Raw genomic sequence first — 25,868 nt, 5'->3', positions numbered from 1 at the left:
CCTCTTCACCTGCAGCAACACAGAAAGAGGGAAAGTACGGAGCACACACTAACTTGAATGGAGAAAAAAAACTAAAGTGCAGTCTCTGCAACCCACGTGTCCGGGTATAGATTAGGTCTGGACATGTCTTTGAGTGATCACAGAATGAGAATAAATGTGTCTATATAAAACAATTTGACATCCATACACCTAAGTACATATCTCTACACACATCTACATTGTTGTGTTTTGACTGTGTTCATGGAACATTTTAATTACAAATAAAAGATACTAAAAGAAAAATATAATCTATAAATAAATATTAACTATTACTGAAAGATGTCTCATGAACTTTGTATGTTTTTTCATAACACAAGCAATATAATAATCTAGGTTACAAAATTGCAACATTGCAGATGACAGGGCGTACAAAACATGATGATTGTGAATCATGCTGTCAATGATTCACCTTACATGCCTGCCATTGGTTCAACTCTCACACACTTGCCCTGCTCAGGTCGGTAAATAAAAGACGCTGGTTGTGATTTGGAGCATTAGTGGAACTTGAGCTGCCCTTGATAGAAGAGACAAAACCTGCAAAGATGGACTACCTCTTCTATTTCTCAGCTGAGACGTGGACCCTCCTGGTTGCTCTCGTCACACTGTTATTTGTGTAAGTGTTTGAGAATATGTGTCCCAGGTATTTGTATTGCATTGTATATGTGTTTGCCAGTGTGTATGATGAAAGAAATCTCTTCTAACTCTGTTTTTTGTTTGTTTTGCACAGGTACGCCTACTGGCCATATGGAACATTTAAGAAAATGGGAATCCCTGGTCCCAAACCAGTCCCTTTTTTCGGCACTATGCTGGCATATAGAAAGGTTGGTAAATATAACTTTTCAGATTCAACATGTCATATTTTTACCAACATGTACAGGCTTAGCAAGGTAAATAGTGGTGCAATGGAACACCTGATAAAGAGTTAACATTAAATATTTTTAGTCAGTATCTATAAAAGTCTGTCATAGTTACATTACTGTTTCCGGCGTATGTGTAAAGGTTTCGTGTTAAGCTTTGAATCAATCTTTCTTGGTAGTAAAGATAATATTAAGTGAAAGTCTTTTCTTTCTTTTTTTAAAAAGTCTATTTTTATTGTGCTTTCAAAAAATACAACAAGTATAACACTTAGATTTAAACAGGGAAACTATCGTCTTTTCTGTTGCTATGTAAACTATGCTTGCTGACAAAATAGACACTACACTGTGGTGTATGTATGAGAAAAATCTCTCAATGGGTTTGGACAGTGTACATACCTCTTACTATTGGAGATGCATCTTACAGCTTTTAGGCACTGTTTCAACAGTCTCCCCCTTAGCTTAAGTAAGTTGTAAATGGAGGCCATTGTGAGAAATTACTTCTGTTTACTTCAGATACTCCAGTAACATTGCTAAGGACTGATGAAGGTTCTCAATCGTCCAGGTCATGGTAATTCTAAGTGCTGTATCACTGGCAACAGGACTTGTTTCTTGAAGACGTTTCACCTCTCATCCAAGAGGCTGGAGAGGCAGAACTGAAGAAGCCTTTTGGATGAGAGGTGAAACGTCTTCAAGAAACTGAAACAAGTCCAGTTGCCTACAATATAGCACTTAGAATTGTTAAGGACTGTTTGCCAGAAAATAATTTCCAGTGTGAATTTCCCAGGATTAAACTTGGAAAGGAGCAACTGAGAGCATTTTTTTTGAGTCTTGTGTTACTACATTTTGACCCTGAAAGTTCCCATTTTACAAATATTGGCTCATAAAGGTAATCTCAAAACATTTAGTATGATCTGTAAGTGTTAAAAAATTTTTTATTTTGTGGTCATATAATTAAATATTATCAGCTTTGAAGTGAGGACATTGGGATTGATTGATTGACTCATCTGTTTTTACCAACTCCAGTTCTAGTTGATAAATCCTTCAGAATGAACATTGTTATTCAGGGCTGGGTAATATGGCCTTGAAATAATATTGTGATACTGTTTATAATTTACACATTTAAATATTTCAGTTCACTTGAAGATTTAAGTGAATTGAAGAGGGGTGTTCAATTCATAATCTGTATTTCACTATTCTTGTACCTAGGGATTCATCAACTTTGACGAAAAATGCTTCAAGAAATATGGGAAAACATGGGGGTAAGTCTACAAGTTGTACAGTATGTGTGTGTGCGTGTGTGTGTGAGTAATGTATATCTGATTGTTGTCCTTAGAGCTGCTTGTCTGTTGGCATAAAGTATCTCTATTTATAGTGTTGTACAGCAGCTTCACAAGGCTAGCTTTCTATTTAACTACACTAATATCTCACCTGGTGTTTTATTATTTTTCTATACATATTCTTTTTTATTGTTTTCATATTTAGCATTTTTGATGCCCGTCAGCCGGTGCTGTGTATCACAGATCCTGCCATGATAAAAACTGTCCTGATAAAGGAGTGTTACTCTCTCTTCACCAACCGCAGAGTATGCACATTCACTTCTTATATTATATCAATCACTTATTATGGTTGCTGCATTTTAGTTGAGGTCCCCTCATCATCGGCAGGTGTTTTCTTACTCTATCACAGAACTTCCGTCTGAACGGTGAAATGTATGATGCCGTGTCCATTGCTGAGGATGACCAGTGGAGGAGGATCCGCAGTGTCCTCTCTCCCTCCTTCACCTCAGGAAGACTGAAGGAGGTAGGCGCTCTCCTGCTCTGTACCTCCTCTGCCCTTTAAAACATGTTGAAAATAATATTTTTCAGGAAGGTCTGTGTTGTGACTTGACTAGATTCTCTCTGAACAGTGCTTCCTCAGGAAAAGAAACATAATTATGTATTTAGAAATGTTTCTTTTCTTTCTTTATCCCTTTTATCATCTTGTGACCATCATACCTATCCTGGGTAGGGAACAACTAATCTAGAAGACAAACAGAAACAGCAGCAGTCTGTTACAGTTAGCCTGGGTTTAACAGTGTGTTTTTCTGTCCGTCTGTCCCTGCCTGCGTCTCAGATGTTTGGGATAATGAAGCGCCACTCTGCTAACCTGCTCACCAGCATGAAAAAGAAGGTGGACAAGGATGAGCCCTTAGAGCTGAAGGAGTAAGAAAACTGAACTCCAACATAATTCATTCATTTAAAGATAACTCTTTGTAAGCCTGACAGGACATCTCTGACATGTTTGTGTGCTCTGTAGGTTCTTTGGTCCCTACAGTATGGATATTGTAACCAGCACAGCCTTCAGTGTGGACATCGACTCACTCAACAACCCCTCGGACCCCTTTGTCGCTAACATCAAGAAGATGCTTAAGTTTGACCTTTTCAACCCTCTCCTCATCATTATTTGTACGTAATTCATTTTATTTCTGTTAAATGCAGCTATTTGTGCTTGTGTCCTTCACCTGGCAGCTTGATCAAAAATATCCATAGTGGATAGCTGTACTGTGAATGTTTACAGTTGATACAATCAGTGTTTTTCCTTGATAAATGTGTTGCTTTCTGCTTTGTTCCAGCTTTCTTCCCCTTCATGGCTCCTGTTCTTGAAAAGATGGAGTTTTCTTTATTCCCCAAGTCTGTCACAGACTTCTTTTACGCTGCACTGCAGAAGATCAAGTCCGAAAGAGAGACCAGCAAACAAAAGGTACTTCTGTCTGTGTTTGTGTATATGTGTCTCAGCACAATCAGAAATATAATCAAAGCTATTCATATATATATATACATATGTCTACTTATAGAGTCGAGTGGATTTCCTTCAGTTGATGATTGACTCCCAGAACAACAAGGACCCCAGTGGAGGAGAGCAGGATAAAGGTGACACACATAAACATAAACATAAACATACACATTGAGTTTCTATTTACACAACTTAAAGCTACTCTAAATCACATCTCTTTGCTATCTCCCCAGGTTTAAGCGATCACGAGATCCTCTCTCAAGCAATGATTTTCCTGTTTGCTGGCTATGAAACAACCAGCAGCTCTCTCAGTTTCGTGGCTTACAATCTGGCTTTAAACCCTCATATCATGAAACGGCTGCAGGAGGAGATCGACGCCACCTTCACTAAGATGGTACGCTGAGAGTGTAGTGAGCATGGTTTGAGGAAGTAGGGATTCAGGATTCATATTCATATTCAGTTTATTTTGCTCATTTCAGTGTTTTACCTGCCCTTTTCTTAATGATAACATAAGAAACTGTAAAAACAGATGACAAACCCTTCTTTGTTTAACGTTTTTCTTTTCACAAATCATATAACATTCAGCAATACATACTCAGATGCAATCATTACAATCATGTTAACATAAATGTCATTCAGTAAGTTCATAATGTCCCATTGTTGTTGATTTATACATTCAACAGAAAAATATTTGAGCACAATTTCAAGTCCGAATAATTCATTTAAAGCTGCTTTCATTGGCTTTTGGCCACTAGGGGGCAGAGAAACTCCACATCAAGTTGACAAAACCATTATCGATTTATGAAGTTGAAATGGCTAACTTGCTTATTTACACATCCAGCAGGCAACATTAGCAGTCATCAGGAGCCACTAGATGAATTTAAGTCAAATATTCACTTTTCTTTGAGCTGTGCTTTGGTTTCCATCAAGGTGAAGGTTTTGTGGAGGTTCTCAGAGATGTTTACATGTAAATTTTAATATCCCTTTGTTGTCTTTCCAGGAAATATAAGGCCAGTAAATATAAGGCTACAGACAGCTGCTGGTTGTAAAACTGCATGGTTTAATTTGTACTCTTTTGTTTTTGTTTCCAGATTTTATGCTAAGCTAAGATAACAGGCTGCTGGCTGTACCCTTATAGTTACCAGACAGACATGAGAGTGGTATCAAGCATATTTCCCAAAACTTCTTTTGATATAAAAACAACAAATGGTCTGCATCTCAAAATCCCACAACAAGATATTATATTTTCCTGAAATGTTTAAAGAGTAAGAGCTATGGTGCAATTTGTTACACCAATGAGATTCTTGGATATTAACATTTTAAAGGGTATACCAGTAACAGCAACAGTGCTCTCTTCTCTTTTTACCTCCATCTGTATCTCTTTAGCGCTTGTTGTAGTTGTTAACTTTACCTAGTATGACAGAGTGGTGGTCTTCTGCTGAATCGCAAGACTTCACAGCAATCATGAATGTGTCTGTTTATGTGTTTGGCTAGGCTCCAGTTGAGTACCAGGCTATGATGCAGATGGAGTATCTAGATTGCGTCATCAACGAGTCTCTGCGATTGTACCCCATTGCTGCACGTCTGGAGCGTGTGGCCAAGGCGACTGTGGAGATCAATGGGCTTGTGATTCCGAAGGGTATGGTTGTCATGGTACCCACATGGCCCCTGCACCGACACCCAGATCTGTGGCCCGATCCGGAGGCGTTCAAACCCGAGAGGTATAGGAAGGATTTAGTTTACCAAAACAGCAGCTGAAAAGGCCTGAGCTCATCAGGTTATCGATACATCATTTTGTGTGTGTGTGTGTGTGTGTGTGTGTGTGCACCTTCAGGTTCAGCAAGGAGAACAAGGAGACTTTTGATCCATACACATACATGCCTTTCGGGGCAGGTCCAAGGAACTGCATTGGGATGCGATTTGCTCTGGTGATGATGAAACTTGCGTTGGTGGAGATCCTGCAGAGGTACAGCTTCGCTAGGTGTAAGGAGACTGAGGTGAGACCACAGATGTGGATCTTTACACTGCCTGTTAATTGTTTTATGATGCTGTCCAAATGTTATTCATTGCCAATTTGATAGTGATACCAAGGATTATATAATGCCAGAGGTAGCCAGTCATTGATTTTTTATAAAGATCTATTTGTTCAAAGATCAAAATCCACAATGCTCAATGCTTTGCATGATGTTTATATGACCTCGGCGATACTGCCAGTTGTTTGCAGATTTGAAAAAGCAAGGCAGAGCTTAATGAATTGTTGACTTTGCTCACACTTCTTTCCTCTTCATTTTTCCTGCTAGGTGCCCCTTGAGATGGACATCCAGGGCCTGATAATGCCAAAGCGACCAATCAAACTGAAGCTGGTGCCACGGTCTGAACCCTCATGCTAAAAAAAACAACAAGATGAAGGATAATCATTTTAACTATGTTGTAGAGCTATTGTGAATGAACACAATGTATGTTTCTCATTATTTTGTTCATGGTAGTAGTAAGGTTGTGTGTTCATCTGTCAAGTTACTTCTCTTTTTTGTTCCTGTAAAGCTTTTTAATCAATATTCACGCTACACTGCGAGACAGTCTGATCATTTGTAAAGCGTGTGATAACAACAAAGGATAGTTTGGATTTTTCTCATACACAATCATTCTTATTTGTGAATTGATTAATGTGATAGCTACATGCTACTTGAAGAAGCTACAAATGATTAAAGCAGCATGACAGAGACACAAAGTAACAACAAGTAGCAGGTGTTCATTTTTTTCTTTCCACCCCATGGAAAATATGAGACTGAAATAAAAACGTCAGTGGTAAAGGATGTATTCAGATTGTATTCAAGTACTGCCACATAGTCTGTGTAAAAGTTCTGCAGTTAAATCTTATGTAAGTAAAAGTATGGAAGTCTAATCAGTATAATGTTGTAAAAGTATTAAAAATAAAAGAAGTCAAACAGAAAAATGTCCCCTGTGACTTTTATACTTTATTTTATTATATCATTAGATCATTATTACTCATGCGTTAATATAAAAGCAGGATTGTACTGTTGTAGTCGGTTGCAGTGGAGCAAAGGATGCAACTATTAATCTGCTGATTATTTTCCATTAATATATCCATACATATAATTAATATCCATGAATCAATAGATTGGTTGGTTTGTAAAAATTCTGAAAATAGTAAGAATTACCGTCACAAGTACCCGGAGCCCATAGTGACAACTTCAACATGTTTGTTTTGTTCAATCAAATGTCCAAACCTCAAAATAAATAAGAATAATTAAAAAAATACTGTTATAATTCAAACAAAAAGCAGCAGTCCACACGTTTGTGAAGCTGAAACCATAAAAATGTTTTTTTCACAACAAATGACTGATAGATTACCAAAAAAGCTGTCAGTTTTTTTTTTTGGTCGATTGACTTATTGATTAATTGACCAGTCGTTTCATATATATATATACACATATATTTTTAAACTATACAAAAAAGATATTTTTGGCAGGTATATGGAAAAGGAAAGGTTGTGTTAGGGATGTTCCTATTTATTTTGCAACACTGGGTGGATATTTGGATTGTAATTAAACTAGGATTGGTATTTATTTATTTAACTGGGTGGCAAATAAGCTGGGCATAGTTATTTGTATATTAGTTGTAAATAAATGTGAGAATTTGTTGAAATAATATACGAGTTACAAGAAGAAACATGAGAAAGGGGTAGGGATGTATAAGTTTTAATTCTACATACTCCTTTTCGGACACTGTTACTTTTGTCTGTTTGTTTTTTATTATGTTGTTTTAATTTTTGGTTCGAAAAAAAGGCATTCATTCATTCATTCATTCATTCATTCATTCATTCGTTCATTCATTCAGCTTGTATAAACTGTTTGGTAGTTTAATTTATAACAAAGCAATATTTTATGAGCTCTTTGTATGGTTTGTGAGCAAAAAAAAAATCCTATTTTGTAAAGTAACTAGTTACTAAAATGTCAAATAATTGTGGTGGAATAAAAAAAGGACAATATTTATAAGATATATAAAGTGGCATGAGAAAAAAAAACTCAAGTTAAGTACAAATACCGCAAATTTGTACAGTACATACTTGAATACAGGGTTCAATCAAATACCAATACTTTCTTTTTAAGAGTGTATTAACTAGCCTTCTGTCTTGTAATGACTTATAATGACTTTGAATACTTTCTAAGTGTTTTATATCACAGCAGCGCACTCTCGTGGACCATCTGTTCTGATCAGGTATTGCCCATGCGCTCCTGCTCCTTCATGGATCCACTTCTCCAGCTTTTTCAACCGTCTTGTTCTTTCCATGTTTATAAACAGAGGGTAGAGATAAAAAAAGGAAAGAAAAAAATCTGAGGTGGGCAAACCAGCTACACTACAGACACCACATGTTCTCGTGCTGGGATTGAGATTGAGATCTGCTGAAAATCTTTCACATTACACCAAACGTGTCCCTTAAATGCACCATTTTTTTTCCAAACTCAAACTGTAGTTTAAAGAAGAACATAATGAAGTTTAATCCCTATGGATATATTTACAGTGGCTGTAACTTGTGTGATTTAAGTTTTAATCTCGCTTGTTTTAATTCACAGAACCATGTGCACTGATTCAAACTCATTAGCCAGGACAGACATGAAAGTGAAAGGCAAATAAATGATCAGCTCCGAGTAATGCCATACATCCGTGGTGTTAACACAGCAGATCACAAATCTCGAGATACTACTGAAGTCAACCTCCAGTTTCCTGGTGTGACGACATGAACTGTAGCGTATCGACCGAGGTGCCCAGATGTGGCGTTCAGGGAAGACAACTTGCAGAATTAAAGGCAATAATGTTGTGGACAACTTTTATTTGTTGTCATCCCTGTATGGCATGTTTCTACGTCTGCTGTCTTTATTATTAATACCACAGATTTGATTGCACGACATGGATTTTTTTCGACTTGCAAAACAATGTGCTTTATTCACCATTCAGCAAACTTTCTCTGATGTACTTTTATTTACGTTATTAACAGACAATTCATTACTTTTGATAAAATCCACTAAATATATGTCCAGCTGTTAAAAAAAAAAAAAAAAAAAAAAAAAAAATCTGTGCAGTTGGGACCAAGAAAATAGGCTGTGTGTGATTTTGCTGACTGGATATTACATGCAGCGGGTAACCGAGGAGGCCGTGAACGCATCACCCGTCCCGTTCCTGTGGAGACTCCGGTCCGGCTCTTGCGCCGAACCCGGACTCCATGTTGTTCCGACAGCCACGGAGCGAACAAGTGCCCTGGCCGAAAACTCTCACGTTGCAACTCTGTGTGTGCAAGAAGTAAAGTGTGTGTGTGCGCGTGTGCGTTGTGTTGACCCTCCGAAAGAAGATGGCAGACTACCGGGACGACACCGGAGCTCGAGCCCTGCTTGCTTTACAGTCGGCACCGTGCAGTCCCGTGCGCGTCGCGGTGACCTCGCACGCCTATCACCCGCAATCGCTCGCCCTCTTGGGTCCTCCGATGATGGAAGCCCGCGGCGACGCCGGGCTTCTGCCCGTGCGCCTCGCTTGTCCTCCTCCGCAGGCCCTGGCCAGACTCGAGGGCCGGGACTTTGAGTTTGTCATGCGCCAGAGGACGGTCACCATAGGCCGGAACTCGTCTCACGGCTCCGTGGATATCAACATGGGTCACTCGAGCTTCATTTCGCGGCGACACCTGCAGGTCACCTACGACGACGCGAGCGGCTTCTCCCTCCGGTGCCTGGGCAAGAACGGTGTGTTCGTGGACGGGGTGTTTCAGCGGAGAGGGGCGCCGCCGCTGCCGCTGCCCAGAGAGTGAGTGCAGTGCGTTAGCATAGCCGCTACCGACAGTCACACGGTACCCGAACTTTAATGTCCATTTTATGCATCGACCTGCTGACGGATCGACACCATTGGAGCCGCTGTCACGATATATTTTGTATCCCCTTAAACTCTCTCCTCCCCCCCTTTATTGGACCTCTAAGGGTGCAACCAAACTATAAAACATCTACAAAATTGTTTCTGTGAACACACAACTAACAACTCTTTAATAGTTTCGGTGGATGTAGCTAGTATCTTTCCAAACATTGCGACAGGGAGGAAAATGTGTAGTTACACGACATCCATGTTCAAACGGGGAGACAGATTCTGACGGGGACACAAAGTTTGTCATGACACCCATAATCAGAGCGGCTTGATTCGGTCTGACGATCGGGCGAAGCTCCGGGATAAAGTGTGCTGTAACCTTGGCTTGAACAGGGAAGCTACAACACAATAGGCGAATTTGTCTGCCTTCTTACTGTGCTATTAAAAGTGTTATTCGTGTGTCTGGAGACCCGAGGGGACCCGGTCCACAGTACCTCCACCCCCCGCGTCAATCAGTGACCGATGCTAGCTAGTTTTAGCCTTTAGCTAACTTAGCTCCACCCGGCCTACAGACGAGCCACAGCACGAGCTTAGCTAGCAAATGTCTTCAAAAGAGGTGCTGTTGGCTGATATTTCACACAGAGGCGTGTTATTATAATGTGGCAGAACTGGCTCTCTTAAATATCAAACATATGTTTTCTTTTTTTTTTGCTTTGGCTGCTGGTAAAAGTTCCTGTCTCCACAGTTTTCAGGGCGATTATGTTAGCTAGCTAGTGTCGCCGTCACGTAAACATGAGTGTAAACAAACGCACCCCTGACAGCTCAGCTCACGAGTTTGTGGGGAAGAGGTGTGCTCGGTTTGTATTAAATCATCAAATGCTTTCATCGTGTCGAGGGGAAACCACATGGTGTTTTAAACCTTGGTCTTAGTTTCACCTGTGTCGCACCACTGCCAAGGTTAAATATTCTGACTTAACTGGTTCCTTTAATACAAAAGCAATCGTCTTAAACTAAAAGCTTTGACTTTGTGTGTGTGTGTCAATCACAGGGTGGAGCAGCAGGAGGAGGAGGTTGGGGGGGGGGGGGGGATTTGTGCTCTTGTTCTTCTCTGATTGGCTGTCAGGACTGTTTGGGGGCGTGTCGAGAGTTGGACAGGAAGTGCAGGCTGAAATGACATCCTCATTGCAGGAGCACATGGAGTAAACACAAGACTTTACAAAGCAAGGCCATAACCAACACAGCCATGTTCACACAGTTACACAGTTAACTGGGAAGAAAAACTGTGCTGATGTTATATCTGGAAACTCTTCAAATGTGGAAGAGGGGCGGTTAATTAGTCATTTCTGGTACATTTACTGTAATTATGCATTTTACAGCAGTGAATCACGTTAGATTTTTACGGCCACCTTTTCTGATAATCGCGTTGTTTGTCATTTTTCGAGCATAAATGTCAAACATTTGCTGGTTTCAGCTTCTTGAGTGTGTGGATTGTTGTTTATGATGGTTTTGGGCTGTTGGTTGGACAGTAGAAGCACCTTGAACATGTCATTTTGGGCTCTGGAAAATTGTGCTGACCATTTTTCACAATTTTTTGACATTTAGATATAGACTAGAAGATTAATCTATCAATCAAGATAATAATCGATTCCCTGTTGGTTGGGGCTGATGCTGATATTGATATTAGGGAGTAAAACAATTCTGCAATTGATACATGAGCTGAGATATAATAATTTTTTGCAGTGATCCCTATAATGTGATCATTACAGCTATGCAATAGAAGCAGGTTTTTTTAAAAACAGTTAAACAAACTTAATTGTCTAAAATGAGATCAGTAGAAGGAAACGTTAAACTTTAAATTACCCAAGCATCTTATTCTGCATTATGTGAAAAAGTTTTTATGTTGGCACATGTCGGACAACATACACGCCACCGATATGTCTGTTACAGGCTGATATTATCAGCCACCAGATATATATATATATATATATATATATATATATATATATATATATATATATAGTACAGGCTCTTCTGCTTGTTAGAAAGACACTTCAATTTCAACAAATCTCTACAGCTGACTACAAGTACTGCACAATGAACAACACCCTCTTCCAGTCTATCTTCAGTAGAGGCACCGTTGACTAAAATTACTGGTTTAATGTGAATCATCCTGATTCATCTGGAGACGTCTAATTATTCAGTTTTCTTTGCAGAACTAGTCCTGCCTCAAATTTCAGATTGGACTCGGCTGCTTCAGCCATTAACATTGCTGATTTAAAGTTAATTCTGTGTAGGATTATCTCAGTGTTTGGAGTAATTGTCTTGCCGTAAAGTACATCTTCTCCCGAGTCAAAGTTCTCAAAGATTTTCTTCACAACATTTTTATTCCAATTTATTTTATTCAACCTTGTCAAGCCATCAATGCAGCAGTTGAGCATCCGCTGAACCTTCTTCCACTTGTCTCAGAGTTTCTCACATGCCCTCCAGCAAACACTTTTTGAAAAGTCATGTGAGTTCTTTGAACAGTGGCGTTCTCTTTGCAGCTCAGGCATACAGCTGGGACTGATGAAAGAAATAAGCAATAGTTGTTGTATGCACCGTTTCTTCCATCTCAGCTATGAAACCCTGAAGCTTCCTTCAGATTTGCCTCTTTCCTCCCCCACCAGTGCTCTTCTTGGATGGACACTCAGTTGTTGAGGATGGTCTGCTTTAGGCAGAGACAGCTGCGAGCAGACTGTTCACGGTTGTAGTATTGGATTGGCAGCTGCAATTCTCCAGGACACAAATTATAGAGAAAAGATGGAACATTTCTTCTGTATTTTTATTATAGGCTGGTGTAGCTGTGTGAAACTGCTTACAACACGTTTGTGGTCCTGTGTGGATATTTTCTTTTCACGTCTCCACTGGAGGTCTGAGTCTGAACTGAGTACCCCTAGAATTAGGGGTTTCTGTTTCTTAGATAGGATAGGACGGTTGCCGTACCTGCTGGGAAAAATGAAATCTATTTACATTAGTCATTACGATTCCATTGTAAAACATTTACTCAATCCCTCACACATACAATTATTTTCAAGGGTTTTGTTTAGGCTTGAACTGATGCTTGCTTTTATTGAGGTAGCTGTCCAGACCTGCTAAAAGAGGAGGAAATGCAGGGTGTTGTGTTAAGTCTACAGCAGCCTCGTTTTTTGCCCACGAAAGGTGCTGACGAAGATATTGTTTATGTTATGTCATTGCTTAATAATATGATTTACTTTTTCCAATCCTTTTGGCACTTGTGGCAGATTAATTACCCTCTGTGTGTAACCTAAAACATATTTTAACATTGAGATTTCGAGTTCATTGGTTGACCTCGGAAACAAAAGTTTACAAAACGTTTTCACCCGAAGGTCCATTTAGTAACTGTTTCAGCTGTCGCACATAATCTTACTCATCAAATGGAGTTTGTTTAGTTGGAAAGGTTTCAATGTCCCCGAGCAATTTAGAGGATAAGTTCACCCAAAATCCACAAAATATTTCTGGAGCTTCACAGCAAAACAGAGTTGCAAACAACTGAAGTGGAGGGGGACTTGTTTTAAAACCTTATAAACAACTGGAAAAAACTTAAAATGGCTCCATACAGCTCGTCCGGCATAATTCAAGTCTCAGGAAGCCCCTGTGATCCAGAACTGGATTCAACTTAAAAGACATTATTTACATCCTATACATGCGCTCAACTTGTTCTTCCACTTCCGACAGGGTGCGTGCTTTATCTTAGCAGCTACAGTGAAGATTTCAGCATTAAAAAAGGTGCAAATACCTTTTTTTGAGAGACTTGGATTATGCCTGACAATTTGCTTTGTGCCTTTTTTTTTCATTTTAACATTTTAAAAACAAGTCCCTATCTGCTTCAGTTATTTGGGAGAATGCTGCGGCGCTGTTATGCTGTGAATGACTGAATTTTCATTTTTGGGTGAACTTCTTTAAGATTAGAAGTCTTAGAAAAATGTAAACATCTTCATTTCTGTGACAACTGGGTAAACTCCATCTGCTAAGGGGGAACACGTGATAAAAGTTGCAGAGCAGTCAGTGTACATTATGCTGTAATGCTTTGCTGTTGTAAAGGAGAGAAGGCACTAATCAACTTTTGTCTCTGTTTCTCATCTTCTGTTCTCCCTCCTGCTGTCCTGTCCTCTCCAGGTGTGTGTTTCGTTTTCCCAGCACGGTCATCAAGATCTCGTTCATGTCGCTCATGGAGCCTGAGGAGCACAGAGAGAGGGAGCAGCCCTCTCTTCCCCCTCGCCCACTTCTGCCCCACATTTCCCCCCTCAAAATCAGCATTCCCACAGCGCAGCAGCATGAAGAACACATCAGGGCATTTGGCTCGCCGCTGCCCTCGCCCACAGGCACCATCAGGTATGGAGAGACCCACAGATGCACACAATGACATGAACCCCAACACAGCATCTAATATACACACTATATAAATGTAAAGCAGATTGTGTAGATTTGGCAGTAACACATTTTCAGTTGATTGTGTTGACTGTTTAAGCTCAGTACTAAGCTTGCAGAGATTAATGCATGTTTTGATTGTGTCTCCAGTTGTGAGATTAAACAAATAGTATTAATTGTTGTGAAGGTTGTAATTAATATACTAAGATTTATTTGGCAATAAATCTTAGGCTAAAATAAATAAATAAATCTATTTGGCTAAGATTTATTTTATTTGTTTAGATAATTGATCAATTTTAATTTAAAGTATAAACACAAAACACACTCTGACTGCAGTGTCTTTAATTTGAACTTTTGTTGATTTTTTTTTTTTTTTCCCGTCTTAATTATTAAAAACGATTAAAAAAAAAACCTGTCATGATTTGGACTGTTCGTCTGACTAAATAAACACCTGGATGACATCATCTTGGAATTTACAATAGTATTTTTTTTATTTATACACATAGCACATTTAAAATAAGAGTTTACAAAATGCTTTGACAGACAAAGTAAAAGCAGGACACGCATGGAGACAATTTAACAGCAAGTCAGGCAAAACAGAAACAGAAGATAAAGAAAACAAAATATGCAAAAAGCAAAACACACTAAGTAATATAATATAAATGAATACCAATATAAACAGACAACATCACATACCTGCTAATACATGGATAAAGCTTAAGAGCAATAAAAAGAATACAAAGAGAACATCATCATAATTAAATAATCTGTATGTTTACATTTTTCACTAACTTTATACAAACTTCTTTAATTTCTTGTCTTCTTGTTTGGGCTTTTTCCTAAAAGGTTGTTTGTTTGTCAAAAAGTGTTGTCAGTAATGCAGAGACATTCACCTTTACTGAAAACCTTTTTTACAAACAAAACTTCATGACTACGTTGTGTCCTTGCATGTTGTATGATTGCTATAAAACTTCACAGTGTTTTAGGTCTGGTAGAGTATATGAGCTATTAATCTTTTCGCCTTGTCTGGAGCATGTTCACCGTGTTTCTGAAGTGATCTTTGTGTATTTACAAACATGGGAGGATGAATTTATTTTCTACAGTATTTTTTCCATGTTTACCGACGATATCCTTTCTGGTTGACGGTGTGCCCGTCAGCTGCTGCAGTGTTTCTGTTGAGATGGGAAGCTGCACTCTGGTGATCTGTGATAGCACATGTTTAAAAAACACTGCTCTATAAATGTAGACGGCATGTGCAGCTGGAAGTGTGCTGCTGCTGTGTGTGCCCTCTGCTGGTCTGTGCCGGTTTCTACATCCTATATCCCCACCAATGTCGGCTTGTATGTGCCTGCCTTATATGGAATGGCTGCAGCTTCGAGGCGCGTGATTGGCTATCGGGCAGATTGTTTTGCCTGTAGGCCGTTTTTCCGTCCATTCGTGGTTTCCTTTTTTCAGAGCCCCCTACCGCTCCCTCTCAGCCCTCAGCTCCTGTTCTCTCGCACGTGGACACACACAAACATAGAGTAAGACGCTCGCACATACATCTCACCACCACTTTCTCTGTGGCCTTTTTCGGACACCTTCCTCACCAGTACACACAGCAGGAGTGTATTGTGTAAAAGCACGTGCTCACACTCAAAACACCAACAGTGTCTGTTCACAGAGTGGTAAGAGTCGCTTTTCCTGTTTGGCAACTTAAATCAAGTGTGTATAATAACATTCTTCTGCCCCTACCAGCGTTCACACTTGTACTTCTGACCCATGTTCACATGTACAGAGGGTGAAATGGTTGTTGTCACAGTGTGAGAGGAAAGCAAAGACAACCCTTGCTCCCTCATGAAAACACACCACTTTTAATGAAGTTAAAGTATGAAGAGTTACAGATACAATTATGTTTTTATACCTAAGATGTTCCCGAGCAACATTGGAGGTTTTTGTTCGTCTTCATTCATTTTTCAAAGCCGAGCTTACAAAGAGCCACTTTCAAAACAGAGCCTGCAGCCTCGTTTCCCCGGCCAAAAAATACAAACATATTCTCTCTCTTCGTGTGTGTCTGTGTGTGTGTATGTGTGTGTGTGTGCCTGTGTGTGTGCAGCTCTCTGTTGCTAAAGGCAAATCAAAGCACACTGACTCTCCCAGAAACCAGTGTTTACTTTGCTAACAGAGGCAGGTGTGTGTTATATAACATGTTGGGTTTTCCCTGTGTTCTGTCTCTCAGCAGGACCAGATAAAACCTGGTTAAAAATTAACACACTTTTCAGTATTTCTGCTCATTGATCACTTGATCACACACTCACTGAATCTGAGCTGTAATCATTTTAATAACTTTAGTTCTTGTGTGTGTGTCTTTGTGCCATTTCACTAAATTTGGATTATATTCAAAATGTCACAATATTTTGATTGTGTATGATTATTTGAAATTGCACAGGATTAAAGTACAAATAGATAATCAGATTTAAGGATTATGGGGATTTTTATTAGTAAATTATTTCTTTAAATCCTATTATGATTTGCTGAAATTTTGAATAAGAGTTTGTAATTTCAAAATACTGACAGAAAAATGGAAGAAATTACAAACAGTATTTAGTAAAATGTAGAAATGTGAAATAGAGAAATTAGAAATTAAAAGGCTTACTTGCTCCTTGTTTTCCTGTGCCATTATCAGGCCTTCATACTGCTGCAGTAGTAGCCTCACTGAAAAACATTTTTCATGTGTTAGGCTGAAGATGACATTTATAAATTAATTAATATCTATTTAATCTTGAAGTTTAATCTTGACTCATCATCAGTTCACTTGTTAATAAGTTAACCTTACCTAGAACATGAGATGATCACAAGCCTGAGGTTGTATTTGTCCAAAGGTCTACCCCAGTGAGACTGGGGTAGACCTTTTTTCTGAGCTGTTCGTTTAGCTGTGTCGAGGTAAAAAATGTTGTTTACAATCGCAACCTATGACTTTGAGAAGTGGCATTAAACCATCACTTTAAGCCATTAACACACACTCTTTCCTCTCTTCTCAAGTGTTCCTAACTCCTGTCCGGCTAGTCCACGAGGGGCAGGGTCATCAGGGTATCGCTATGGACGCAACGTGACATCTGACCTCCAGTTAGCAGCTGAATATGCTGCCAAGGCTGTTTCTGAGCAAAGACGGAGCATTGCTGAGCAGAGAGGTGGGGGAAGCGAGCAGAGGGGGGAGTCAGCTGGCGGAGACAGCCCCAAGGTGAACACCCAGTAACATCAAAATAAGTTATCTGCCTCCCAAAAAACCTCTTTTTCAACCTCCAAAGAGGTTGCTTGTACAGTATGTATTTTAGGATGTTTGGGTGTTAATACCTGTGTCTCGTTTGTCCAGGATGAGTCCAAGCCACCTTATTCCTATGCACAGCTGATCGTCCAGGCCATCTCGTCTGCCCCGGACAAACAGCTGACTCTCAGTGGCATCTACGCCCACATCACCAAACACTACCCCTACTATCGCACTGCAGACAAGGGCTGGCAGGTAGGGCATTTCTGTCATAAACTGGATGGTAATGGCATTCTGTGGTTTGTCATAACAGTCCAAACTTTACCATCACACAGCATGTGAAGGTAAGCTTTGTAACATTTAGATTAGATGATTATGGTTGTATGATATGGCAACAGATAATGTCAGTTATTTCAAAAGAGTGTCCTGAAATGTTTGTCCTGTTCAGGGTCATAGGCCATAAAATTCCAGCTCTGGGATACTCTCTTTCAAATTAATATTTCTGTGCATCCATTGATTTAATACATTTTACTTCCCTCCAGAACTCAATCAGACACAACTTGTCTCTCAACCGCTACTTTCTAAAAGTGGCCCGCTCTCAGGATGAGCCCGGCAAAGGGAGTTTTTGGCGTGTGGATTCTGCTTCTGAGAGCAAACTGGTGGAGCAAGCCTTCAGGAAAAGACGGCAAAGAGGGGTGGCTTGCTTTAGGACGCCATTCGGACCTCTCTCTTCTAGGTAAGTCACCTGTGGCCTTCAGCAGCATGGGTGTCTGTCAGACAAACTCAGATCCATGCTCTGTTGCTTTTTATTTGACTCACCCGTTCTTCCCTCTCTCTGCTTCTGCTCCTGGCTATCATTTGATTGGATAGAACAAAGTAAGTCTAATTTCGAGGTTAATATATTCAGCAGAAGGTACTGGCAGTGAAGGCTTTCTGAATGAAACTAGAAGTCTCCTAATGTATTCACTGATCTTTGTTCTCTCTCTCATCCTTTCATTCGTCTTTTCCAGGAGTGCCCCTGCATCCCCGACCCACCAGGGACTTCTTTCTCCTCCATCCAGCGGGCTGCAGACTCCTGAATGTCTGAGCAGGGAGGGCTCTCCGATCTCCCACGACCACCATGAACAGCTGGCTAGCAAACTGGCATCTGTACCTGAGTATAGGTACTCTCAGAGCGCCCCAGGTGAGCCTGCACACAGGTGTACATAAATGCAAACAAAATATACTCAAAGACACACACCTGAAGACTTTCACATACACTATAAACAGGTGAAACTGTTTGCGTCTCTCTCTGCGTAGGATCTCCGGTCAGTGCTCAGCCTGTCATCATGGCTGCACCCCATCACCCATCAATCCTGCCTTCAGGTGCGGGGAAAGCCCTCGCTTTAGTTCCAGGTGGTGGCCAGCCCATCCACCTGCTTCAGAACCCCAATCAGTCTCTCACCATGGTGCGGGTGGTGACCAGTGGCCCTCTAACATCCAACCCACCGAATGGGTACAGCACCCCCTCCATTGGAGGAGGAGAAGGCAACAGTGAGCTCAGAGGTACAGCCATGTGAATGTCTGTTAGAAGTGCCGGTCACACTCCATGTATTGTTTTTCATTTTCTGCAGTACTGTGAAGATTTTAGAAACTGCATTGGTTTGCTTTTTGCACGTACATATTTCATTGGCTGTGAGGTGGATGCATGTTTTTTCGTCTCTTGTGTTTTTGTCTCATGACAGTAGCAAACTGACCAACCGGTCAGTTTAATAATTGTGACACTTAGTATGAATAATAGATCTAGATCAGAGCTTCTTGAACTGCAGATTAATATGAAGTGGACCATGTTTCACTTAGTACATTATGTAGGGATATGTTTGCTTGTGTTTGAATATTACTTGTGTGATTGAACATGCAGAAATACATATTAACAACAAGTTATCGCTGTTTGTCAGATATGCAGGAGCAAGGGGTCCTTTTCAAAATTTGCAATACAATGAAGAAAGAGCACAGACATTAATTAAATGTTTGCTCACGCTGTAACTCCTGCACTCACTTCCTTTGTGTTCAGGTTCTTGGCACGAGTGACTGATGTTAAATGTGTGTAGTTTGAGTTAAGTTACACTGTATGATGGGCTGTGTGGACCTGAAGTTTAAGTACCCCAGATGTAGGCCTAGTCCACACGCCCACGAGTATTTTAAAAAATTAAAAATTAAAAAATGATATCCCTCCAGACAAGCGTTTAGCACAGTTTCAAAAATAATCTCAGTTCATACTAACACACCTTTTGTCTCTTTTCCATAATTGTATTATCAAAGTCAGTTTGTCTTTTCTAAATATACAGTTAAACAATATAACATCAATTTTGTTAATGCACAATATGAAACACTCCATTATCATAGCACACACTCAGAGTTTATATTTGCCAATGATGCTTCAAACACTAATAAACGTGGGTGTCCGCGTCATCGTTTCCAAAAATGTCAGTTTCTGTCCGTCCAGACGTGAACACCGACAAGTGTGAGTTTCTGAATATCTTAATTGTGGAACAAGATTTCCAAAAGGTCTGTACTCAGCAACCATAAACGCAAGCTGGAGCAGTAAGGTGTGTACGAAAGGCCAAAACTCATAGAAAGCACGTAGTTTTAAGAAATACCTGTGTATGTGTGCCACCACAACTTAAATGGCTTATAGATTTATTTTTAGTACAAACATGGCCATATTCTGAAAAACAACAATTTGGATGTGAATCACACACTAAATTACATAACCAGCATAATCTAACCACATTTTCTCCAAAATAATCCTTGTCTTTAAGTTTTGACAGACTGATCATACATGTGCACTTCCGTAAACATTTAGTAGTTTTGCTTTTACATGTTTTAATTGTTTGTTTTTTGTTTTAATCAGAAGCTCAGCTGAACAGAGAGCGAGTGATCCAGACAGTAGATAGTGTGGTGCAGGGTGGGGATGGGAGGAACTTCGCCCCAGGTTACCATCAACTTCCTGTTCGTGCTGTTACCCAGAATGGCAAACACACCACTGCTGCTGTTGACACAGCAACCAGCCTTGCTAATGCATCTGGTAAGATTTTTCAGCCATCACCACCTCACATATTAACCAGGTACGATGATGAATACAGATTATTGTTAATGCTTTAACATTTTTCCTCTCACCTGTAGTGCTTTTTATCCACCTAGAGTATTTGTTTTTGAGATATTGGTCTTAGATATTGTCTGCCTTCTCTGTTTTGATGGAGCTAGATGGCACTCGTGTTGTGCTGCTCAAAGCACCAAAAATGACATGACATGACAAAAACTTGACAGCAGTGTCTCTTTCAAGAAATCATGACCCAGCTCTCCTCATCTTCCTATTTAGGCCTGAGTAGTCCTCTCCAGATCTTGGCTGCCCAGGCCTCCAGCTCCCCTCCAGTGTTGGTGAGCAGACAGCCGAGTGCAGAAACTTTAGCCGAGCAGCCAGGTGAGCCCCAGGCCAAGCGGCCAAAGCTGGAGGACGAGGGTGGGACTGAATCTGCTCCGCATCAAGTCACACCTGCCCAGCAGCCCGTCATTGTTGCCATGACATCGCAAACCCACGACCCTAGGAAGTAAAACCCAGGGCCTCTTACCAGGTACCCAATGGACAGCCTCCTTATCGTCCTCTAACTGCTTCGACTTTTATACTCATTTGATATGACTGCAGCCGACACGGCCAAAAAATGTACAGGCAGCCTCTCTCAACAGAAGGGAATTCAATCGTGAGGAACATATATTTTGGTCAAAAGTAGATGAAAACCTTCAAATGCATTCTGAATGTAAAAAAGCAAGTAAACCTTTCAGGACTTTTTTCAGCTTTACAGTTTTTAATGTAATCCATCATTCACTGACGACACAAACGAGTAAGGACGTTAAAGCTTATGAGAGCATTATGCATATTAAAATCACTTCAGCACTACTTTTTACTATGTGAATGTTGGATAATATCTCAGATACAACCTGTCCTCTTGTTGATGGATCAGATGCATCAGTCGCTCTCAGGCCAAAGAACTCACCTCTCCTGCACTTCTGATTTAGAGTCACTGCCTGATTTAAAACCAGGGAATGTGTGTTCAGAGATTTGAAATGGCCGGCATTTACAGAAGAAACTGTGACGATCAGAGTTGATTTACTGTGTAGTTTCACACAGACAGAGAGAGGACTTAGCTGCATATACCCAGACCAGACTGATGGGGCTTGGGAGACTGTTAAGAATATGATTGTACTCTTTTAAGGCAATCCTTACGGAAAAAAAAACAAAAAAAACAGGTTGTCTGTCTTAGAAAAGAAAGATGTTAATATTAAGGCTTAGAACAGAATGTGAGACGTCTCTTCTCCTTGCCTTCTCTGTAAAGTATAAAAAGATAATGTTTCGGAGGAAGCGATAGGAGGAAATCCAGGACCCAAACCAGGACTTTGCAGTTTCCGCTTCACTTCAGCTCAGTTTGGTTTATCAGCGTGAAGCTTCTCAGATTCAAGATGATCTGGGTGATTGGACAGCAGAGAAGGGCAAAAAAAAAAGAGGCAACTATTTGGAGTTGATTGAAGTGGAGCTAACCTAATGTAGACAAACTGATTGTTGTTTTAATTTTGTTTTTCTTGTTTCAGTAGAGGTAAAAGGAGAAATGGAACAGCCTGTGCGTACAGTTTTGTTTGTCTTAGCACAGAAAAGCATTATTGTAATAATCCTTAAAGCCTTAAATATTTCTACATTGTTTTTTTTTTTGTCATTTTATTTTAACCTTTAGTCAGCTTTACCTTTTTAGATTGTTAACACGGCGCTTCTTTAACAGTACATGATCTGCAACACTACAATGGTGACAGTTCTGTTGCATCACTAGACTTGTATCAGTTTTATCAGGGGAAGGGCGGGACCAACACATGACCACAAATTTCAACTGCTCTCGTCTTTTTTCTTTCTTTCTGTTTGGTACTTTTGACACCTTTTCTACTCTCGGCTTGCTTTCAATTTCCCCTAAGTACATTAACCTTTCTCCCAATCTACCTCTCCTCAGCGAGCAGTCTCTCTATCTTTGCCGTCTCTACAGAGGCATCAAGCTGTCGGCAATTCCTGTCACAGACACTGCCTTAATTAGATATTCTCCAGCACTTTCTCCCCCCACCCTTTCTATTCTCTCATTCTCACTCTGCCTTTAGCTTTTCCGAATGCACGGGCCTCATTTTTAGCTGGCAATCAGGCACAGTTTTTCGCGCAAGGTTTCAGTGATTGTTGTTGCACATTATTAGAAAAAAAACAAACAAAAAAAAAAGATGCGTAATGATTGTATGCTGCTCTATCTGCTAAATGACAAAGCTATTTAGAAGGTATTTTTTTCTTATTTTGGAAAAAAAAGAAAAAATATTTTGCTATGTGTAAAAACAGCTGTCATCAATACGTAAACATTCTGGAAATAGAGAAGTATCTGTATTTTTAAATGTTCCTGTTTTTGTGATTTGTTAAAATGTGTAGCACAAATTAAAATTCCTCATTGACTTAAGAATTTCATTGTCCTCTCTGACTCCACACTGCAAGTCGTTGTTTACATTTGGTTTCGAAGCAGAGAAATGCAAGTATCCAACAATCTTTATTCTTCAGTACAATCTTTTTTTTTTTTTTTTTTAACAGTATAAATAATGAACAGAGAAGAAGAGACATGCATGAGATCAATGTCATACAAACCTTGAAATGGACCAAAATGTTACTGCAAGGAAATGAACAGAATCAAAAGCTGAGAGCAAAACAAAAGCTGATGGAAAAAAAGAAACAATGTTAAGACTGACATTTTTATCATCGTGTAAATAACAGGAACAATAACCAACATTGTTGTCAACATTAACGCTGATATAATAAGTCAGTATTACAGAACAGTATGTGGGTTTGATACTTCTCCTTTTCTTAGGTTTGGACTTTCGCTTGACAAAACAGGCTGAGCATTTTTGTTCAATTTTACAGACTGATTCGGCGATAATGAAAATAATCATATTTGCAGCCCCAGTAAACGTCAAACACAGTTGCCCTGCACTCCTCCGGTACATTGTGTGACAGCCTCCTCCTGGCTTCTCTCTACTCGGGGAGTAAGTGAACATCTCTATCTGCAGCTGTGTGATGGTTCCCTCTTTCCGCAGAGGGACTGATCACAGGCTGGCAGAGGGTCACTGCCCCTGAGATGGTGATCCAGAGCGTCCCAGGGGAGCTCTACAGAGCTGAGGTCAGAACTGAAGGCCAGGCAGCATAAAACTGATTAGCATAGCTTTTTTCCCTTTTGAAATGGGGGCTTTATACAAGGTGACCTGTTAGTGTTCGAGCCGAACCTCCTTCTTAAAAGGTAAGTACAGCCAAATGACATAAAACATGTTCTGTCAGGTATCTAGCTAAGCAGGTAGCTTTGGTTTTACTTGTCTAGATTTTTAGATATGCCTCTGAGATTTCTGCTTCTACCCCAGTTTGATGGAAGTTAATGTAAAGTTGTGGTTTTGGGCAGTATTGAAAATTTACTTCTAAAAAAACATCAACACATTCTTTCAAGAAAAAATGTCCCTGTTACTCTGGATAATCTGGATCTCGCAGTGATTCACTGGTTCTACTTTCTATCAAAAAATAGTCCTTTTTTAAAAATCTAAGAGGTCAGCAGACTGAAGACAACTGCCATTGAATTTTTTAAAATGTGATTTGTCGGTACTGTGAACAACCGCAAACAGATTTCCATTCACCTTCATTTAGGGCTGCCTGATATGGGGGAAAAAACCTGAAAAACCATCGACATTTTATAAAAAGTACAGGAATTTTCAGCAGATAACTTGAATAGCTCATTATTAGAGGCTATGCACATGATGTCACAGTAGGCAGAAGTCACCATGGTTACAACCACTGACTGGTAGAAAAACTACTGACATTGTTAATATTTATCAAGTGCTGCAAACAAAACAAAAAAACATCTAAATTGTGAAAAAGCTGAGTTAATTTGCCGTGCTTGACATTGCAGGTTCTGCGATGTGACTATGGCACACGTGTACATTGTGATGTCGATGCTGAAACGATATATTGTGCAGCCTTATTCTATTGTACTGTGTTGGAGGCTGAAATCTCGCATACAAGAACCTTAAAGCTCAACTTAAAAAACACATATCTGCTAATGCTCAATACCACGAGAAGTAAAATAAAAAAGTTTTTGTAATTTTGGGTGGAGTTACCCTTTCAGCAAAAGTACAGCCAATGACACGATGTGCATGAGTTATATACATGTTCATAAAACTTGAAACTAATAACATTTCAATTTAAAAACACAACCCATGACTACAGCATATTTCTAGAAAACAGTTCCTTTTTTTCCATCAGAAAGTTTCAGTGTTTACGATCGAGTAGTTCCCCAAATGCAGTTTCTCTTTTGAATGTCCGAACAATACGAGACCGAGTGTTAAATATTTACAAACGTCTATTTACACCTCTTAATAACCAGATACGTACAGCAAATATTCACAACAAAAAAAATGTGGTTTGTACATGCCAGGATTGTGCATCAGAACCTCTGGAGTGAAGCATTTATGATTCGGTAATTAATTAACGGCTGCACATCCCCTGTGCATTAAGAGTTCGCCTGTTTTTAGGAGGTAAAAGTCCAGAGATGAGGTTCAATGAGCTGGGCTGTGTGTGTCTTGACATTCTTGAGTTGGCTTCCTCGGCCTCTTCGAGTACAAAAGTCAACATTCATACACAATTGTTTTTCGAGCAGAAGGTGGTAGTGCTTTGGGAGCTACTGACAAACAGGTCTATAAAACATTCCACTCTAAAAGCAAAGTGTAAGACATCCTGCGTTCACTGAGGCTGTCGCAAGATGTTTGACTGCAGATGCTTTTAGGATTGTACATTTGTCTGAGAGGTGGGTAGCTATGTAACCATGCTACTTAATGTCTTAATTACTAATACAAATTGTTCTAAAAACAGGTGGAAAAAGTCCAGTGTGCGCACACGCTCCAAGGACTGACGGGAGAGAATCTACTGTGCTTTAAACCACGTCAGACTGCATACTGGCTGGTTAGACCTCGCACACCTCAAACGCTGATTAATTAGGCAACTTTCCTCACAGCGTATTCCTTTGATGTCGCCGTGGGTTACGGATTCTGTCTGTCACACAAACCCAGTAGGAGTCAGCATGAGGTGAAGCAGGTCTGGCAGCTGTGGAGTGGAGTCGTGGAGCGTTATCTCCAGTTTGATTGCTTGGCTTTGTGCTGTTGTAGTTTTCACATTCATATTTCATGTTGCGTATGGACGCGTGGGGGTGTGTGTTTGTGTGTACCCTGTTCACCAGCGCACACATCTGTATCCCTCGTCGTCTCGCTGTCCTGCCTCAGAGGTGGTCAGCAGGAGGAGGCACTAATCTTCTCCGAGACGTCGGGGTCGGATTTGGCTACCAGGAAACGTAGGCGACCTCCTCCCAGACGAATCAGATCCACCGCGCTGTGAGGAGCACACAGGAGGAAGTAGGGGGGAGAAAGACGGGAGTCCAGTTACGTGAAGCTCAGCAGAGACAGAGTAAGGATGAATCAATCAATCAAAGTAATCAGTTGAGTCAAGAGGCTGACAGCCATGGGTATAGTTAACACTGTGGGAAGAGTGCTCACTCTGCCATCAATGTCAATATCACTCA

At 40.1% G+C, this 25,868-nt stretch overlaps 3 protein-coding genes across 4 annotated transcripts in view; 2 read left to right on the top strand and 1 right to left on the bottom strand.

Annotated features, from left to right (window-relative positions):
- The first annotated feature begins 540 nt into the window (after window positions 1-540).
- LOC140994441 (cytochrome P450 3A40-like) lies at window positions 541-6,621 on the top strand. The gene is made up of 13 exons (XM_073464068.1): window positions 541-652; window positions 767-860; window positions 2,103-2,155; window positions 2,379-2,478; window positions 2,583-2,696; window positions 3,009-3,097; window positions 3,192-3,340; window positions 3,508-3,635; window positions 3,730-3,805; window positions 3,902-4,062; window positions 5,163-5,389; window positions 5,503-5,665; window positions 5,969-6,621. The coding sequence occupies exons 1-13, from the start codon at window positions 582-584 to the stop codon at window positions 6,056-6,058; spliced, it is 1,515 nt and encodes a 504-aa protein (XP_073320169.1). The 5' UTR covers window positions 541-581; the 3' UTR covers window positions 6,059-6,621.
- A 2,273-nt stretch (window positions 6,622-8,894) lies between these two features.
- Window positions 8,895-22,724, top strand: foxk1 (forkhead box K1). The gene is made up of 9 exons (XM_073464043.1): window positions 8,895-9,482; window positions 13,710-13,925; window positions 16,983-17,181; window positions 17,314-17,460; window positions 17,748-17,941; window positions 18,216-18,388; window positions 18,505-18,750; window positions 20,099-20,272; window positions 20,567-22,724. The coding sequence occupies exons 1-9, from the start codon at window positions 9,037-9,039 to the stop codon at window positions 20,797-20,799; spliced, it is 2,028 nt and encodes a 675-aa protein (XP_073320144.1). The 5' UTR covers window positions 8,895-9,036; the 3' UTR covers window positions 20,800-22,724.
- A 95-nt stretch (window positions 22,725-22,819) lies between these two features.
- Window positions 22,820-25,868, bottom strand: part of radil (Ras association and DIL domains) — a 29,632-nt gene continuing 26,583 nt past the window's right edge. For both annotated transcript variants that reach the window (XM_073477326.1, XM_073477387.1), the window contains exon 20: window positions 22,820-25,678. In XM_073477326.1, the coding sequence (XP_073333427.1) occupies window positions 25,579-25,678 (100 nt within the window). In that variant the 3' untranslated portion in view covers window positions 22,820-25,578. The remainder of the gene's footprint in view (window positions 25,679-25,868) is intronic.

This window comes from Pagrus major, chromosome 1 (genome assembly GCF_040436345.1).
Source record: "Pagrus major chromosome 1, Pma_NU_1.0".
Lineage (NCBI taxonomy): Eukaryota > Metazoa > Chordata > Actinopteri > Spariformes > Sparidae > Pagrus > Pagrus major.
Note: the sequence above shows the minus strand (reverse complement) of the source record. Positions and strands in the feature narration are given on the sequence as shown.

What these genes read in the sequence shown, in the direction of transcription:
- LOC140994441 (XM_073464068.1), top strand. Translation starts at nt 582, where the DNA reads ATGGACTACCTCTTCTATTTCTCAGCTGAGACGTGGACCCTCCTGGTT. An exon ending in GAGCCCTTAGAGCTGAAGGA is followed by an intron (nt 3,098 to 3,191) that starts GTAAGAAAACTG and finishes TGTGCTCTGTAG; the next exon opens with GTTCTTTGGTCCCTACAGTA. An exon ending in GAGAGACCAGCAAACAAAAG is followed by an intron (nt 3,636 to 3,729) that starts GTACTTCTGTCT and finishes GTCTACTTATAG; the next exon opens with AGTCGAGTGGATTTCCTTCA.
- foxk1 (XM_073464043.1), top strand. Translation starts at nt 9,037, where the DNA reads ATGGCAGACTACCGGGACGACACCGGAGCTCGAGCCCTGCTTGCTTTA. An exon ending in CTGGCGGAGACAGCCCCAAG is followed by an intron (nt 17,182 to 17,313) that starts GTGAACACCCAG and finishes TCGTTTGTCCAG; the next exon opens with GATGAGTCCAAGCCACCTTA. An exon ending in CTGCAGACAAGGGCTGGCAG is followed by an intron (nt 17,461 to 17,747) that starts GTAGGGCATTTC and finishes ACTTCCCTCCAG; the next exon opens with AACTCAATCAGACACAACTT.